The following is a 14,051-nucleotide window of genomic DNA, read 5'->3' as shown; positions in this document are numbered from 1 at the left end:
GGGACGGTTCGGCCTTCGGTTTAAACATAAGAGGCTTGATTTGGACCTGACTGTGCACCAGGCATCATTTGTGGCACCAGCAGAGTTGTAAGTCGGGCCGGGCTTTTCGGGCCGGGTTCGGGCTTGGATTTATTCAAAAAACGGGCCTGACTTTACACTCTGTGTCAGTATTTTTTGAATAAATTTAACTAGCTAGATAGCTAGTTGCTGAACCTGACCTAATATCAAACAGCCCTAAAACGCCTTGTTCAAGACCAATTGTCTATTAAGTTTGTTGTCTTGGTCTTTCCTAATGCTCAATGGATAGGCCTGTCAATCAAACCGTTTACACCTATGTATGCACAGTTTCATCGTGGTAAATCTATTTGCGGCTAAGTGCTACAGTAAAAACCTATTTCTGAAAATAAAGATTGCCCATGATTGCTAAAAATTTACATTTATCAGAACAGTAGATGTTTTAATGTTTTGTGATTTATTGTTACGACGAAAACAGATTTAGAAAACGTACAAAACATGTATGTACAACATGAAAGAGCACAATAAACGAAAAGGTGCGTTTGTGCAAGTCAAAACTGTTATAAATGAAAACAAATATAAATAGTGTGGGAAAATTTTACGCAAAGTATTCATATTTGTTGCAACACACATTAAGTTCGGATTCAGTTTCATAACGTTGGATAAATGGGAAAGAGTTTAAAAGTGATTAAAGCAGGTTTATGATTTTTAAATGTGTTAGTATCGTTCAACATGCAAACAATTCGAGATATAAAAGAGTAAAAGAGAATAGAGTAAAGAAAAAGAATAGATAAGAAGAATAACGAGAATCGTTTTGAGATGTATAAAGAAAAAGTGGAAACAAGTACGGGAGAAAGTTAGTGAAATGAAAGAGTAGTATTTTTTGAGAAGCAGAAAAATAGAAACCAAGTAAGAGAAGAAAAAAAAGAAGAAAGAATAGAAAAGCAAGAAGTTTAAGGTGGATATGAAAATAAATGTGAAAAGAGTTGAAAAAACGAAGAATGAAGATGTTTAAGAGTAAAATTGAGAGAAAGGGACTTATCGAGAAAAAAGTGAGGATAAAATGAAAAGAAAGTGAAAGTTTAAAGAGAATACATGTGAAATGTACGAAATGAATACAAGAAAGAAGCAAAGATGATGCCGAAAAAAATTTGTCAAGAAGAAAAAAACAGGTTGACAAGAATTTAGTCAAGGTAATTTAAATATATCAAAGATTAGGTACAGAAACAAAATATAGTGATAAAGGATGAGGCTTATTTGAAAAGAAGGTGGGAGAAGAGATAACAATTATTAATGTAGAGAACAAGTATAAAAGTCGTTAAGCTTAAGATAGATTGTTTGATTGAAAATGAAAGGTAGATTAGAGAAAGGTATAAGATAGAGAAAACAGAAGAATATGGATCAAATTCGTTTCAGAAAGTTAATTGTAGAGTTGTGATATTATCACACTTCTACAGAAAACAGGACAGAAAAAAAAGAGAAAAAAGAAAGAAATACTAGATTTGATACTAACTATAAAAAAAATATGTTCGAAGAGCGAAAAAAGTAGTTCAAGTAATAGAAGGAAATGTAGGATTACGAACAAAATTTGCATCAGAATAATAAAGGTATTCAAAACTTTCTCGGTTTTGTTTAAAAAATGATTAAATTACTGGCGTAGCCGTCAAATGCGCATTTTATTTAAAAAAAATTATCGAAAAATGTGTTTAAATATTTTTGTTAATTAAAGCATGGAAAAAATGTTGAAGTTTGAAGAGAAGAAATAAAGTTTGAAGGGAGAAAGAAAAAAGGTGAAGTATGTCACAAAAAAATTAATTCACAGACAGATTGAAGTCCAAATAGAAAAGTGGGTAAGTTGTCTATGTGGGCAAAAGGTTAAGCGATTTGAAAAGTAAAAGGTAAATTAACAGCACTGCGAAAACTAAAAAGTGATATGGACAAAAATGCTTTAAAAAATGGCGATCAGCATTTCGTTCAAACAAAAATCACTGAAGCTGAATATATAAATTTCAATTGGATTTTTAGTTTAGAATAAAGAATAAAAATCGTTGAAAAAATTTGGATATCGGTAGGTATGAATTTTTTCCAAAGAGCTGATAGAAAGGTTAGGGTTTAGGAAGAATAGAGAAGAACGGAAACTAGAAGAAGAAACAAATATGTAAAAGAAAAGAAATTGACCAAGTAAGGACAAGAGAAATGGTTTTAGTAGAAGTAAGAGTGAGAGAGCCATAAATGTAGAAAGTAAAAAAGAAAGGGTTTAATCCAGAAAAAAAGAAAGTATTAAAAAAAGGAAAGAAAAGCAAGAAAGAGAAAAATTTGAAGGAGAAAAGAAAATAATGCAAAGAGATAAGAAGAGAAAAATTAAAAAGAATACCAAAATTTAGAAAAGAAGAAAGGAAAGAAATTAGAAAAAAAATGTAAGAGAAAAGAAATTAAAGAAAAAAAAGAAAAGAAAACACAGAGAAAAAGAAAGAAAAATATGAGAAAGCAGGAAATTTAAAGAAAGGGAGAAGAACGAAAGAAAGTTTACCAAACTCTAATACTATTAATTAAAGTAAAGGAAGAGGAAAAGAGAGAAAAGTAACACCAAACAATTAGAGAATTAACTTTAGATTCCGTATAGAGTTAGAGAAAGGGAAAAAAGAGTTTTTAGAGAAGGGAAAAAAAAGACTTGTAAAAACCAAATGATAACATAAATTACGACATGTTGTATTGAAGTTTACACACGAACTTAAAATGTCTTGATTTGCAGTTCCAAACGGTCTTCCCCCTCATTAAGAAATATGTACAGCAATTTGTTCCTACTATTGTCTTTGAATCAGTACACTATGTGTCGTTGTGATGTTAAAATGCTTCCGGTAGTCTCAGTCCAGCCCGCTTCTTGGCCATTCTCATTTCGCGTTGGGAGTTCTTGCTCATGTGCGACTCCATGCGGCATTGGTGGATCAGGCCGAGCAGTTCTTTAAACAGGGAGTGGTCTTCGCCAAACGTTTTCTGTAGAAAACAATACATTGAATAACACATTACGAAGTTGCTGCGATACTTTTGATATCCTTTAAATGAATGATATACATGGTAGAGGGGTGACATACAACCAGTGCTGGGATTCAGCGGGTTCACACCGGCTATATAGAACCGTCTCACGAAATTTTCTGAGATCATCGAACGGGTTAGCATTACTAGTTACTGTCAATAAAAATTAAATCCCTTTACCAAAGGTATTTAAAACATTTCAATAAATCGTAATGCTCATTAAGTATTAACTGCACATATATGAATGTATATTTTGTATAATTACCCGGTTAAACTTTTCTAAAATTCGTCTACAGTCGTATCAACAATACAAAACAATCATTACCGATATAATAGACGCAGCCTTTCCGAGTGTTTGATGAGCAATTTCGTTTTTCTGTAGTTGCCATTGCAGAATTCCAACCTGTAAAACCGAAAAAGGTTAAATTCACTTCAGACCATCAGTTATTGTGCCGCGGTGTAGGGGAAAACACTGCAAAACGAAATTGGAGCTGATGCACTTTTGCTGGGTGAAAGCAAAGCCTAATAGCTCCTCAACAATAAAACGTTACAAAGCGCACATTTGTTAGATCAATGTTCAATGTTTTTGGTAGATCTGTTTAGTATTTCTATTAAAACGTGCTCACCCTCATAAGGTACATTCCCAGGGTGGGGTGAATTTTAGGAAGCAGTTTCTCATAGGCTGCTGCTACTCTTTCTGCATATTGTAACGCCGAATCTTGTCTTCTTAAAAACGATTGGACTTCTACTGCAAGATCTGAAACACGAAAACAACAGTTTCTTTTTAGTTGATTATATTTACTACACCCAGTCAAAACATATATCTATTTCATGCGCGACTTCTATGGCAGTTCTGTTCTTGTTCTTAAAACCCAGTGTCCGTCTTTAAGGTGTTTTTAAAACCCAGTGTCCGTAAATGTTATAAGTGGCATTATGTAATAGCTACTTGCGTGCTGTAGCCTTTCACCCATACAAATCCGAAAAAAGCATTCACACAATGGTTAAAACGAATTAGGTGTAAGGTGGGATGCGAACCCACGACAGTGACTTAACACTAACCCACCACAGAACGCTATTTCCTAACCGTTTTGTCGAATAGAAACCCTTTAGAAACCAGATTGTTTTGCCACAACGCCTTCAGGCCTGGTCTACTGTGGTTTACGTAAGATTATCCGGTTGTTGCTGGTCTTTATGAACACGTATTCAGGTCGTATTCAAGCCAAACTTGCTTACTTAGAATTGACAGTTTAAGGACGTTTGTATCAGCAATGACGCAGTCTTGTTGAGCAAGTGTTCCTAAAACTTGATTGCTCATTCGTTCCCAATTTTGTCTCTGTAAAAAATCAGTTATTAAAATAAAAACTAAGTTTCATGATACTTTACAAAAACATATTTAAAACCCTTTAATCTTCTGCCTCAACAAAACTAAAAAAAATTAGTCGAGATATAAATGAAAACTTATTTCGCTTTACCTCTTTAGTTTTGTTAATTCGTTTCAGCATGTCCTTGGAAAACTGGTTGATGTATTTAACGCTCTCTTCTTTCATATTTTCAGCAGCAGTCGCATGTTTAAGGTCTTCACTTTCGCCACCTAAAATTTGCCATCAAAAAATGATATAAATCGAAAGATAGTAAGATGCCTAGTTATTACTTTTTTTCGTTTAGTACTGATCACTATATTGAATGATACGAGTTAACAATGTTGTAAGAGGGCCTTAAATCAAAAGGTTGTTAAAATTAACCCTGAATTGGGCCCAAAAGTTAGATTTATAAATGTAAAATTGTAACAATCAGGTCCGATTTAGAACGGTTCATAAAAACTGAAGCACGAAACCTTACATCCAAACTGTAGAATCAAACCTTTTGTAGTATACGTTCACTTACCGTTGAAACATAAATTACATTCGCAGTCAAAGTAATATTGCGATGAAAGTTTTTCACGTCTATCTTCTCTCGTCTCCATGCTGTCCACATAGCTGATGCATAATTCTTCGTCTTTCTCGATCGGGCGCAAGGCTCTTAACTGTAAACACCCGAGATTTGTTTTTCAATTGTCATTAAATTAAATTACTTTAAGCAGTGTTTGCTAAAATATTTTTGATCACGACGATTTAACAAAAAATCAGTAATTTTTTCCAGTATTTTAAATATTTTTTTGTTAGGAAGGCTTGAATAGAGAACTAACATTGAAATTTAGAGATAAACTGCTCCTAAAAAATATATTTGTTACATAGTGATCAACATAATCTCTGACAGTTATCTATTAGGGTCTACAAGACATCGATATTCGGAGAGTTCCACCAACTAGTAATATTTAAACTGTATTAAACATATTTCTGACAGATTGCTAAAAATTTTCTCAGCGTAACTTACCTCTAAGTTAACGCCGTTGTTGGTGGCAACGCAATTGGGATTGCAGTCATGGTTGAGTAGCGACATCATGGGGTAAATCCCTACACCGATACTCTGCAAGCCTTTGTGATCGTTCAGTCTGCACAAAAACATAAAAATTCAATTGAAATGAAAAGATATTCCTTGAAAATCCAGTTTGCTGTGGGATTCGAACCCACGACAGTAACATATCTAGACACGAATGCTCTATAAGGCAGTGGTTTTCAGCCAATAAGGAATTTTAAAACTTGAGGGGAGGAATTTACTTAATGTTTTACATGTGGTTTGTAACTAGACAATTAAGCTATGCGAATAATGACCTGTAAAGTTGATAAACGACCCAATTTTAAATGATGGTTTAGCATTTACTATGTAGTATGTTGGGGAGGAATGAAAACGTTTTAATTTGGTAAGGGAGGAATTTGTCGAAAAAGGTTGGGAACTACTGCTCTAAGGAAATAATACTAAAAATCAACTGATAACAAGATAAATGTCGGACAAATATAGAAAGAAAACTAAAAAACTCACCCAACGGCGTTACAGTCAATGATCGCAAACAAATGAAGCATTTCGTCATCACTTTCTGGCATTGCGTCATAGGTGAAATAATCTCCAAAACTGTAAACCTTCTCGTCCAAATCACCCCGCTCTTCCTTCGTTCTCTTGCTCAAGTGGTCAACCAAATCCTTAATAATGCAAAAAATAATATTTAAGTTCACTTAAAAGCAAGTTTTACACACAGTAATATAAGCAAGCATTTAGATGTTAGTTAATTTTCGATACTAAGTTTTTCCTTACAATATTACACAACGTTACATGGTGTGTCAAAAATTACTGTTATATACAAGGTGTACCAAAAACTACTGTTACACAGTAGGCCATGCCAATAAAACTAAAAATTTAGATTTAAAACTTGCCTCGATTTTGACTTCCTCCTCTTTAGCGAGATTCTGATCTCGTTTCCATAATATTCTACCAACCATTCTTGTCTGATCGACTGGTTGTCCTGGAAACACTCGCTTAATTGCAGCACATTCGGGTCGGTGGTCTGTCCAGGCCTTCTTCTGGCATTCTTTGTTGCAGTATCTAGCAAACTTACAGCCTCCACATTTCAGCAGTTGTTTGACAAGGGGCCTGTCCGGCTGAAAAAAACAAAACACAATATTACACCCGTTTTAGCTCGTTAAAGCATCTAGCTGTATTTCTTGAAAACCTACGATTTGCTATAGTAAATGATGTAAATTTTGTGCGAAAAGAAGACAAACGTATACAAGCACACAAAAAGACCAACCAATGATCCATATTGTTGCCAACTTATATTATCAAATTCAAAATTAATCTTACTTACAACCTAATCAGTATGCATGTAACAACATTTATTACTTTGTGATAACTTAACCAACATATTGTCCACAAATAGTGACTGGTGCTTAGCCCTAACCAACGCATTTATATTCATATCTTTCGAACGCGTAGTTAATAATTGTATCAGCAGCTGTCTTAGTAACAAATGCCGAAAATCCCAAGAGTTTGTAATCTCACCTGTCCGGGACAAGCAAGGCAATAATGGCACACTGTTGGCGCATGTGTTGCCATTATCACATAGGCGTACGGGTGCTGCCTTAAAATCAACTGTCCGGTTTCCATTCTTTTGCCAGCAATGAGGCCACGTCCCTTGTTGATTGTCTGAATAATTTCTACCCCAGCTGAGTATTCTTCTAGCAACGCCATCTTGAATTGTAGGCTTGATGCTAATAATAAGACAATAACTATAAGTTTTTTTTCCAAAATGCAAGTTTAATATGTTTTAATATGTTAATTATGATCACACACTTCGACAAAACAATTATTGCAGAATTGTATTTTAAATTCAATCTTGCTCAAGTTATAAAGAACGAGGTTTAAATAAATACTGTTTTCAAAGTTCTTACCTTATTAACGATGCTTTCAAAATGTTTGCAAATGACTGCTTAACTGTTATCGCTGATTGTTAGCCAACACAGACACACAATCAACTGACAATCAGCCATTCTATATATACTGCTTCGCTCCATGACGCCATAGACTGCGATAACAGCTGTATCTGGAAGCTTCTGCTGGTTAGAGCAGCTAAAAAGTCTCCACTAGCTTTCACACTTTCGGCCAAAGTGAAAAGTAGCACCTTAAACATGGACTTTTGTTTCTTGAAAGTGTGCTGAAAGACAACTGGAGCCTTTTGTGCGATGGGCATTTTTCACACCGCAAGTATTAAATTTATTTCAAACCCTGTGCGTCTCTTTTTCGATATGTGTGCATATTTGTCCGGTGTAACAAAACGTTTAAACAGTATTAATACCAACCGGCCTTCAAAAAACTACAAATATTTAGCAATAAAACCGCATAAATTAGTTTATTATCCCCGGGATATTTGGGTAAACTGTTTTAAAGCATTTAACCTGAAAAATTGTACGGCCCGGTAACGAACCCGTCTTGCAATCTGCTAATTTTCGCTTTGTAGAGTTGTAGATGTACAGAAATCAAGTTTCCAAATTTAAACAGTCAAAAAAATCGTAAAAACTTTGAAATTTATATTTGCCCATAATGTTGTCTCCAGTTCTATATTTACATGGCCGTGTTTTCTCAATTCTACCTAGAAATATAATTCGGGCTTAGGTTTATATAACCGTACTTAATTCTGACCTGACTTCACATTCGAGAGCTTATTTGTGTCGTAATTTTACCACACTCAGACCCCTGTTTTCAATAAATTGTAGGTTCGGGTTCGATAACAGATTTGACTCTATCACCATACCAATGTAGTTCACACGATTGACAGGGAAAAAATGCTTTTGGAAAGCCTGTGTGCCCAGTAGAACCTATATCTTACAAGCACAATATCTTGGGGTGTTTGTAAGATATAACTGATAAAAGCGAACTATTTTAGTGAGTTTCTGAAACAACTCTCAATGCAGAGATCTTGAACAAGGCGTTTTAGGACTGTTTGACATTAGGTCACGTCCACCAGCTGGCTATTTACATAGTTAAGTTCATAGGCGCCGAGTTTTTCAAAACTGCAAGGTGGCGGACGTGAATTATGACGTCACATGAAGTGACGTCACCAATGCGTACAACCACGCGAGCTCCAACTACAAAATAGAATGCAACGTTCGTCAATTTTTTGAAACAATATTTATTTGAAACACTTTGCTTTAACGTTATTATTGGTTTAGCAACGATTAGGAAACGTTTCGTCAATTTGTTGCTCGTATCGCCAAAATAACTATTTATTACAGTCCAATCGCATTGTACACAATAGTGGCCATACATTTAATGCCGACAATTGCGTGTTTGACGTCATAAACAAGACACTAACCAAAACAGGTTGCAGTTTGGCACGTTTTGTTGCTTTTTCGCCACTACGCTTGTTTTAAAGCAAAATTGTTCCCAGATTTTACGATGTTTCGTACGATACCGCTACAAACAATTTAAAATGTCCACGGTGGCCGCCACCGTGCTTTACAAACCCAAGGTGGTGGCGCCACCCCGCCACCGCCCACTCGGCGCCTATGGTTAAGTTTGTTCAAAAAAATACTGACAGGCCCGAATCAAGCCCGTTTTTTTGAAAGAAACCCAAGCCCGAACCCGGCCCGACTTACAACTCTGTCTCAATGTGCTTGTTTTACTGACTAAACAGTTTAACCAAGAGATGCAGTCTTAGGACTTGGGAATCGATAGCACACGATAAATGTAGCTTGTAGCAATGTATTACAAAGCACCGCAGCAAATGACACACGATCGGTAACAAAACAAAGTGCGCACAGACGACCTTAGTTCAACGTCGTCACTATGGCACAATAAGCGCACATCATTACGTAACACACGCACCGCAGGAGCACCGGTCAGCGAGACAATAGAACAAAAGGTAAAATTGTAAAAATCGAAAAAAAGCAACGAAAATCGCAACATATCATTCGAAAAATCGTGTTATGACGTCACTGCTGATGACGTCGCCACTGATGACGTCACCTTCTGTTTTGCTGTAAGCGCTCGAGTTGTTGCTTCCAAAGATTGGCCTCCTGCTCTTTGCGCAACAATTTCTCGCGGTAAATTTGCGCCTGGGTCTGAGCGGCCACTAGCTGACGCTGCAACAACTCCTCCTTGCTGACGTCATAGTCCGTGGTAAACAAGTCGCACGTTCTGGTGAAAGTCAAAACTGATGCTTAAACGTGGTACCGCGTAACATTTGCTAAAGCATATAAGGCAATACTTGGGATGTGATACAAGCATGGCTATTGTCAAGACATATAATAAACGCCATTTTCACAAAAATACAATATATCGCAAGTTTGAGAATTTAAAACCATATTTGTATTATGTATTTACCAGCACTTAGACCAAAAATAGATTTTTTTTGCATTTTTCGTACCGAAGCAGAGATTGGTGTATTTTTGAGACAAAAAACTTACTCTGTGCTTGCCTTGCGTCGTTTAGAAGGTGGAGACTTTAGACCTGCAACGATAGGTTTTGTGGTAATTACAAATTACATACATTTACACATCTAAGAACATTTTTTATGTTTAAAAAAAGTGGATTTAATGGGCTTGTTGGGGCTTTGTTAAAAGTATAAAAAGGTTGGGACCCTGCTCTTTTCGAATTACAGAGTATTTTACATGTTTGTTCACAATTTCAGATACCTTGCTTTGTTTTGTTTGGAGATACCACAATAGTTACAGCTTGGTTGTTTGCTTCACTGTCACTTGGTGCAGCTGGTATCATATGGTTAGGCAGCTTTAAAGATACAATCTAAGAACAAATGCTCAATTGTTCATTGGTGTACACATGGCTTTACAGAAATAGTTTCACTCAAACTGACCTTTTGACCGTTTTCTTGAATTTGTGTGGGTAAAACAATTTCCAAGTTCTTTTCATTTTCCTTTGCTGACCGGTCTATGAATAATAGTACCTCTTGGTCAAAAAAACGTTTTTCATAAAGGTATCATGACATTTATGTATTTGACATGAATTATATAGCTTAACAGGAAGGGTGGCTTAGCAAATTGGGTGCCATATTAGTCACTGTTTTTATAACTTTAGTTTGTTTCTACCTTCAGGAAAGCGGACCCTTAATTAAATTTTAAGGTCTAAAGCATTTATGAAAACCCAATTACACATAAGAAAATATATCTCATTTGCATGTGTTATGTAACGATGCAATTACAGTTATGCAATGATGCAATTACAGACCTTGTTCAAAGACCTGAGCCCAAGCCAATTTTCCTCCTTCAGTTAGTGTTATTGCATTGGCACCTTCAAGTAACACAGAAGCTCCCCCTGAATTATTGTGGTTGAGCAGTTCCTGTTGTAACCATGACAACTGATCTGCTCATAAAGAATATTTATGTACAAAACAATGAAGTGCTTTAATGTTTACATCAGATAGAAAAAATACCTGTGAGATTTTGATAAGTGTTGCTTTCTGGAGATGGCTCTAAACAGAAAATAAAGAATATAAGTTTTGTTGATGGTATTTAATTGCGTTGCATAATGGTGCAAGAGAAGGCCAGAGACAAAAATGTAAGTCACTTTATTCTTTTCTTTTTCAACGAATGTGTCAGGAATACATTACATGCATTACTATGGGTTGACTTAAATGTTGTCACATCAAAATACACACAAGCATATATGTTTTAGCCCCCAAAACATGCTTGGTAACATTTTTTGCAAGATATGTAGCATTAAATCAAATATTTGCAAGAGAGATATAATTTCACCAGAAAACATTCTGAACAATATTAAACCAACAAAAACATCTTTGTTTCAAACCATAAAACTTCTTGAAAACTTGCTACATCAGTAGAATAAGTATAGTAGTGTATGATGTTTCAAAATTAGTTACCTTGAGATGAAGTTGTAGCACTGTCTTGATATGTTCCTGATTCTCCAGTATATGTCTAAATTATTAAAAAAATTGGCTTAGTCAAATGTTTCAAAACTGGAAATTGAAACATTACCTTTAGATATTCAATTATTCTAAAGTCACAGGTGTCCTCTGCACTGTCCATTAGGCTTTTGTCGAACTGTAAAATAAAGAAGAGGTCCGAGCAATGTTGTATATGTAAAAAAAACTAAATTTTTGTAATAGAAACAGACAATTCTGGTTTGCATAATCATTTAAATTTGAAAAGAGTTCTGTAAATCCGTCAATTTCTCGTCAATTAGTTGGACAACAAAACTCGGTTATGCAATTAACCAGATGTATCCGCAAAGGAAAACAAATCGGAAACAGGTGTGTTTAAAACATGCAGTTTCAGTTATGAATAATCATACTCAACTGATGCTTGCAATAAACTAAGGTATATAATTCTATTTAAAAAATGATGTTTCAAAGGCCCATGACTTAAACAGCAAACCAGGTCAAAGATATCTATCTTTTTGGTGAAATTGCAATGACAAAAAGAATTTACACAAACACAACCATACTGTACCTTATTTTTAGTTGTCACTATTGCATTGTTGTCAATTAAAAGTTTAACAATGTCAAAGTGTTGTTCCACAACAGCCCAATGAAGAGATGTCATTTCAAGCTGAAATCAAAAATTATAAAGTTTGCAAAAAAAATATAAAAAGGAATTGTACTTTTTCTCCAATTTTTTTCTGGGGCATTTAGAAACAAACTCTTACAAAATGTTTTGAAAAAAAATGTTTTGAAAAACACATCTAGCGACATTTTTTATTCATCAACATTAAAAAACATAATGCCTGCATTTTTATTCATCAACATTAAAAAAATAATTTTCACTTCCACCAAGTTTTTTTTTAACATACCATGTCTTTAGCATTTATGTCAGCACCAAAGCTAATCAGCATCGCAACAACATCATGGTGACCAAACTGTGCAGCAAAGTGCATCGGGGTTTTGTCTACTTTTGTTCTGCCATCCCACGAAACGCCAGCTCGTGTTAGGAGCCTTGCTGACTCTAGATGCCCATTCATGCATGCATAGTGCAAGGGTGACATTCCCAACTGTAAAATTTAAGCTATTAAAGAACTGTACATATCAAACTTTAACAGTTTTTCTTATTTGTAGGTTAGTTGTTAACGGAAAGCACTGTAGCAACCTCGTTTCCATTTGACTGAAAACAGTTGTAGTTCAACCCAATAAGCTTATAACACAGGTATTAAGATAAGCCGAATGTTTTCTGTATTGCATTTAAACACATCTAATCAATCGCTCTTCAATAAATTTTTTGACTCCAAAACTTGTTCAGAGCATGTTTTGTTGTTCAAATAGTTCAACCAACTTTGCACTTTCATTAACTAACACTACAAAGGCACAATAATGATATTTTAGATTTAACCGTTTACCCAGTTTGCAGTAAAGGAAGCCCCCTGTAGTAACAACGATTGTATTTCTTTGTCGTTTCCATCTTCTGCAGCAACCAGAAGTTGCTTGCCAAGAGCTGTCAGGACACTTTGTTGCTTAAAATAGAAAACAAGACAAGTTGAAACTAATTAGTACATAAAAAAATCTTTCTTGTTTTCTAATAATGATCTTAAAAGAGCACAATTAGTTGTTTACAGCCTGTAGTTGAATACACACCAAGACACAAATTTGCTTGTACCAGGTTAAACGTATTAAACAGTAAACTCAATCCCACCACAAATATGCTTTATAAAACTTCTTGTTGCCACCAGCAACCATTTTGCTTCCGAGTATTACACCTACACAATGACTACATGCACCATAACAACCAAAATCATGGGCCGTTACGCCCAGAAAATAACTAATTTTAAATTCAGCAACGTGGGTTTGCAATTAAGACCGCAATACGCGAAGTAAACATGGGAATTTTCAATCACATTTAATCGGAAACGGAAATGGAAACGACGTAACAAACAACATCATCTCACCGACGACGATGATTGGCCAATAATCCTTGACATTGTGGGCGTTGGCCAGTGAGCAATTGCCAGATGGTAAAGCCAATTTTCTAATTCATTCTACAAGTGTAATTGGCTACAAACACAAAAAATTAGGCCTACTTTGTTTTCTTAGATTGTCCGCCATTGACAAAAGTACCCACAATGCATCGTTCTTATTTTCACAATGGTTCAGTGTTTACTGAATAAATTTTTATTTGCCATATTAATAAATCGTTGAAGCACGTTTGCACTAAAAATGTAATGCTTTTCTTTGTTATCGAATATTAATACCACAAGTGGGGCATGGAACATTTCAACGCAAATCTTTTGGTGTCGACTATCAGGGAATTTAGGCATAAAATTACTTTGTGAATTTGGGAGGGGGGGCACGTCCACTGTGGAGGTTCTCCTCAAGAAATTCTCCAGATCTTCCGAAAAATTCTAATCTCTCGATGTAAAAAATTGCGATAAGTCATGTACCCTGTCAATTTTAGCTGCCCCTCTTATTGCGTTTAGCTTAAAGTACAATGCCAATATAGGCTATACGCTCTGAATTTAAACACTTTGGTTAGAAAGTCTTCTTTTGTTGTTTTTTGGATTTCGTCCTTTCCCATTTTTGACTTTCACTTTCCTGTCCAAAGTCAGGACCAGGTGGAAAATTTGCTATAGTAGAAAATTTTTGATCGTCTCGGGAAACAAATAACTTACTG

At 35.2% G+C, this 14,051-nt stretch overlaps 2 protein-coding genes across 2 annotated transcripts; both read right to left on the bottom strand.

The window, feature by feature from the left end:
- Positions 1-453: 453 nt before the first annotated feature.
- On the bottom strand, positions 454-7,457 carry LOC145233327 (histone-lysine N-methyltransferase Smyd1-like). Its single transcript, XM_080098038.1, has 11 exons — positions 7,371-7,457; positions 6,982-7,190; positions 6,357-6,581; positions 5,968-6,125; positions 5,422-5,539; positions 4,933-5,071; positions 4,521-4,639; positions 4,282-4,381; positions 3,675-3,805; positions 3,374-3,451; positions 454-3,009 (listed from the first exon to the last, which is right to left on the bottom strand). The coding sequence occupies exons 2-11, from the start codon at positions 7,168-7,170 to the stop codon at positions 2,860-2,862; spliced, it is 1,407 nt and encodes a 468-aa protein (XP_079954164.1). The 5' UTR covers positions 7,171-7,190; positions 7,371-7,457; the 3' UTR covers positions 454-2,859.
- Positions 7,458-9,166: 1,709 nt separating this feature from the next.
- Positions 9,167-13,502, bottom strand: LOC145233881 (uncharacterized). Its single transcript, XM_080098648.1, has 12 exons — positions 13,330-13,502; positions 12,784-12,897; positions 12,244-12,441; positions 11,904-12,002; positions 11,430-11,495; positions 11,315-11,369; positions 10,868-10,906; positions 10,663-10,797; positions 10,292-10,365; positions 10,113-10,221; positions 9,885-9,927; positions 9,167-9,615 (listed from the first exon to the last, which is right to left on the bottom strand). Exons 1-12 carry the CDS (start codon positions 13,360-13,362, stop codon positions 9,441-9,443), a joined length of 1,140 nt encoding a protein of 379 aa, XP_079954774.1. The 5' UTR covers positions 13,363-13,502; the 3' UTR covers positions 9,167-9,440.
- Positions 13,503-14,051: the final 549 nt, after the last annotated feature.

The sequence above is a fragment of the Phallusia mammillata genome, chromosome 6, assembly GCF_965637545.1.
Source record: "Phallusia mammillata chromosome 6, kaPhaMamm4.hap1.1, whole genome shotgun sequence".
NCBI lineage: Eukaryota > Metazoa > Chordata > Ascidiacea > Phlebobranchia > Ascidiidae > Phallusia > Phallusia mammillata.
This window is presented reverse-complemented; position numbering and strand designations above follow the sequence as displayed.

Excerpts from the sequence above, each read along its gene's own strand:
- LOC145233327 (XM_080098038.1), bottom strand. The coding sequence starts at position 7,170 with ATGGCGTTGCTAGAAGAATACTCAGCTGGGGTAGAAATTATTCAGACA. Across the intron at positions 3,806-4,281 it reads CCTTAAACTGTCAATTCTAA|ATCTTGCAGTAGAAGTCCAA; the intron begins GTAAGCAAGTTT and ends TTCGTGTTTCAG. Across the intron at positions 3,010-3,373 it reads AGGCTGCGTCTATTATATCG|AAAACGTTTGGCGAAGACCA; the intron begins GTAATGATTGTT and ends TGTTTTCTACAG.
- LOC145233881 (XM_080098648.1), bottom strand. The coding sequence starts at position 13,362 with ATGTCAAGGATTATTGGCCAATCATCGTCGTCG. Across the intron at positions 11,496-11,903 it reads TAGTGACAACTAAAAATAAG|TTCGACAAAAGCCTAATGGA; the intron begins GTACAGTATGGT and ends TTTATTTTACAG. Across the intron at positions 9,616-9,884 it reads CGACGCAAGGCAAGCACAGA|AACGTGCGACTTGTTTACCA; the intron begins GTAAGTTTTTTG and ends GACTTTCACCAG.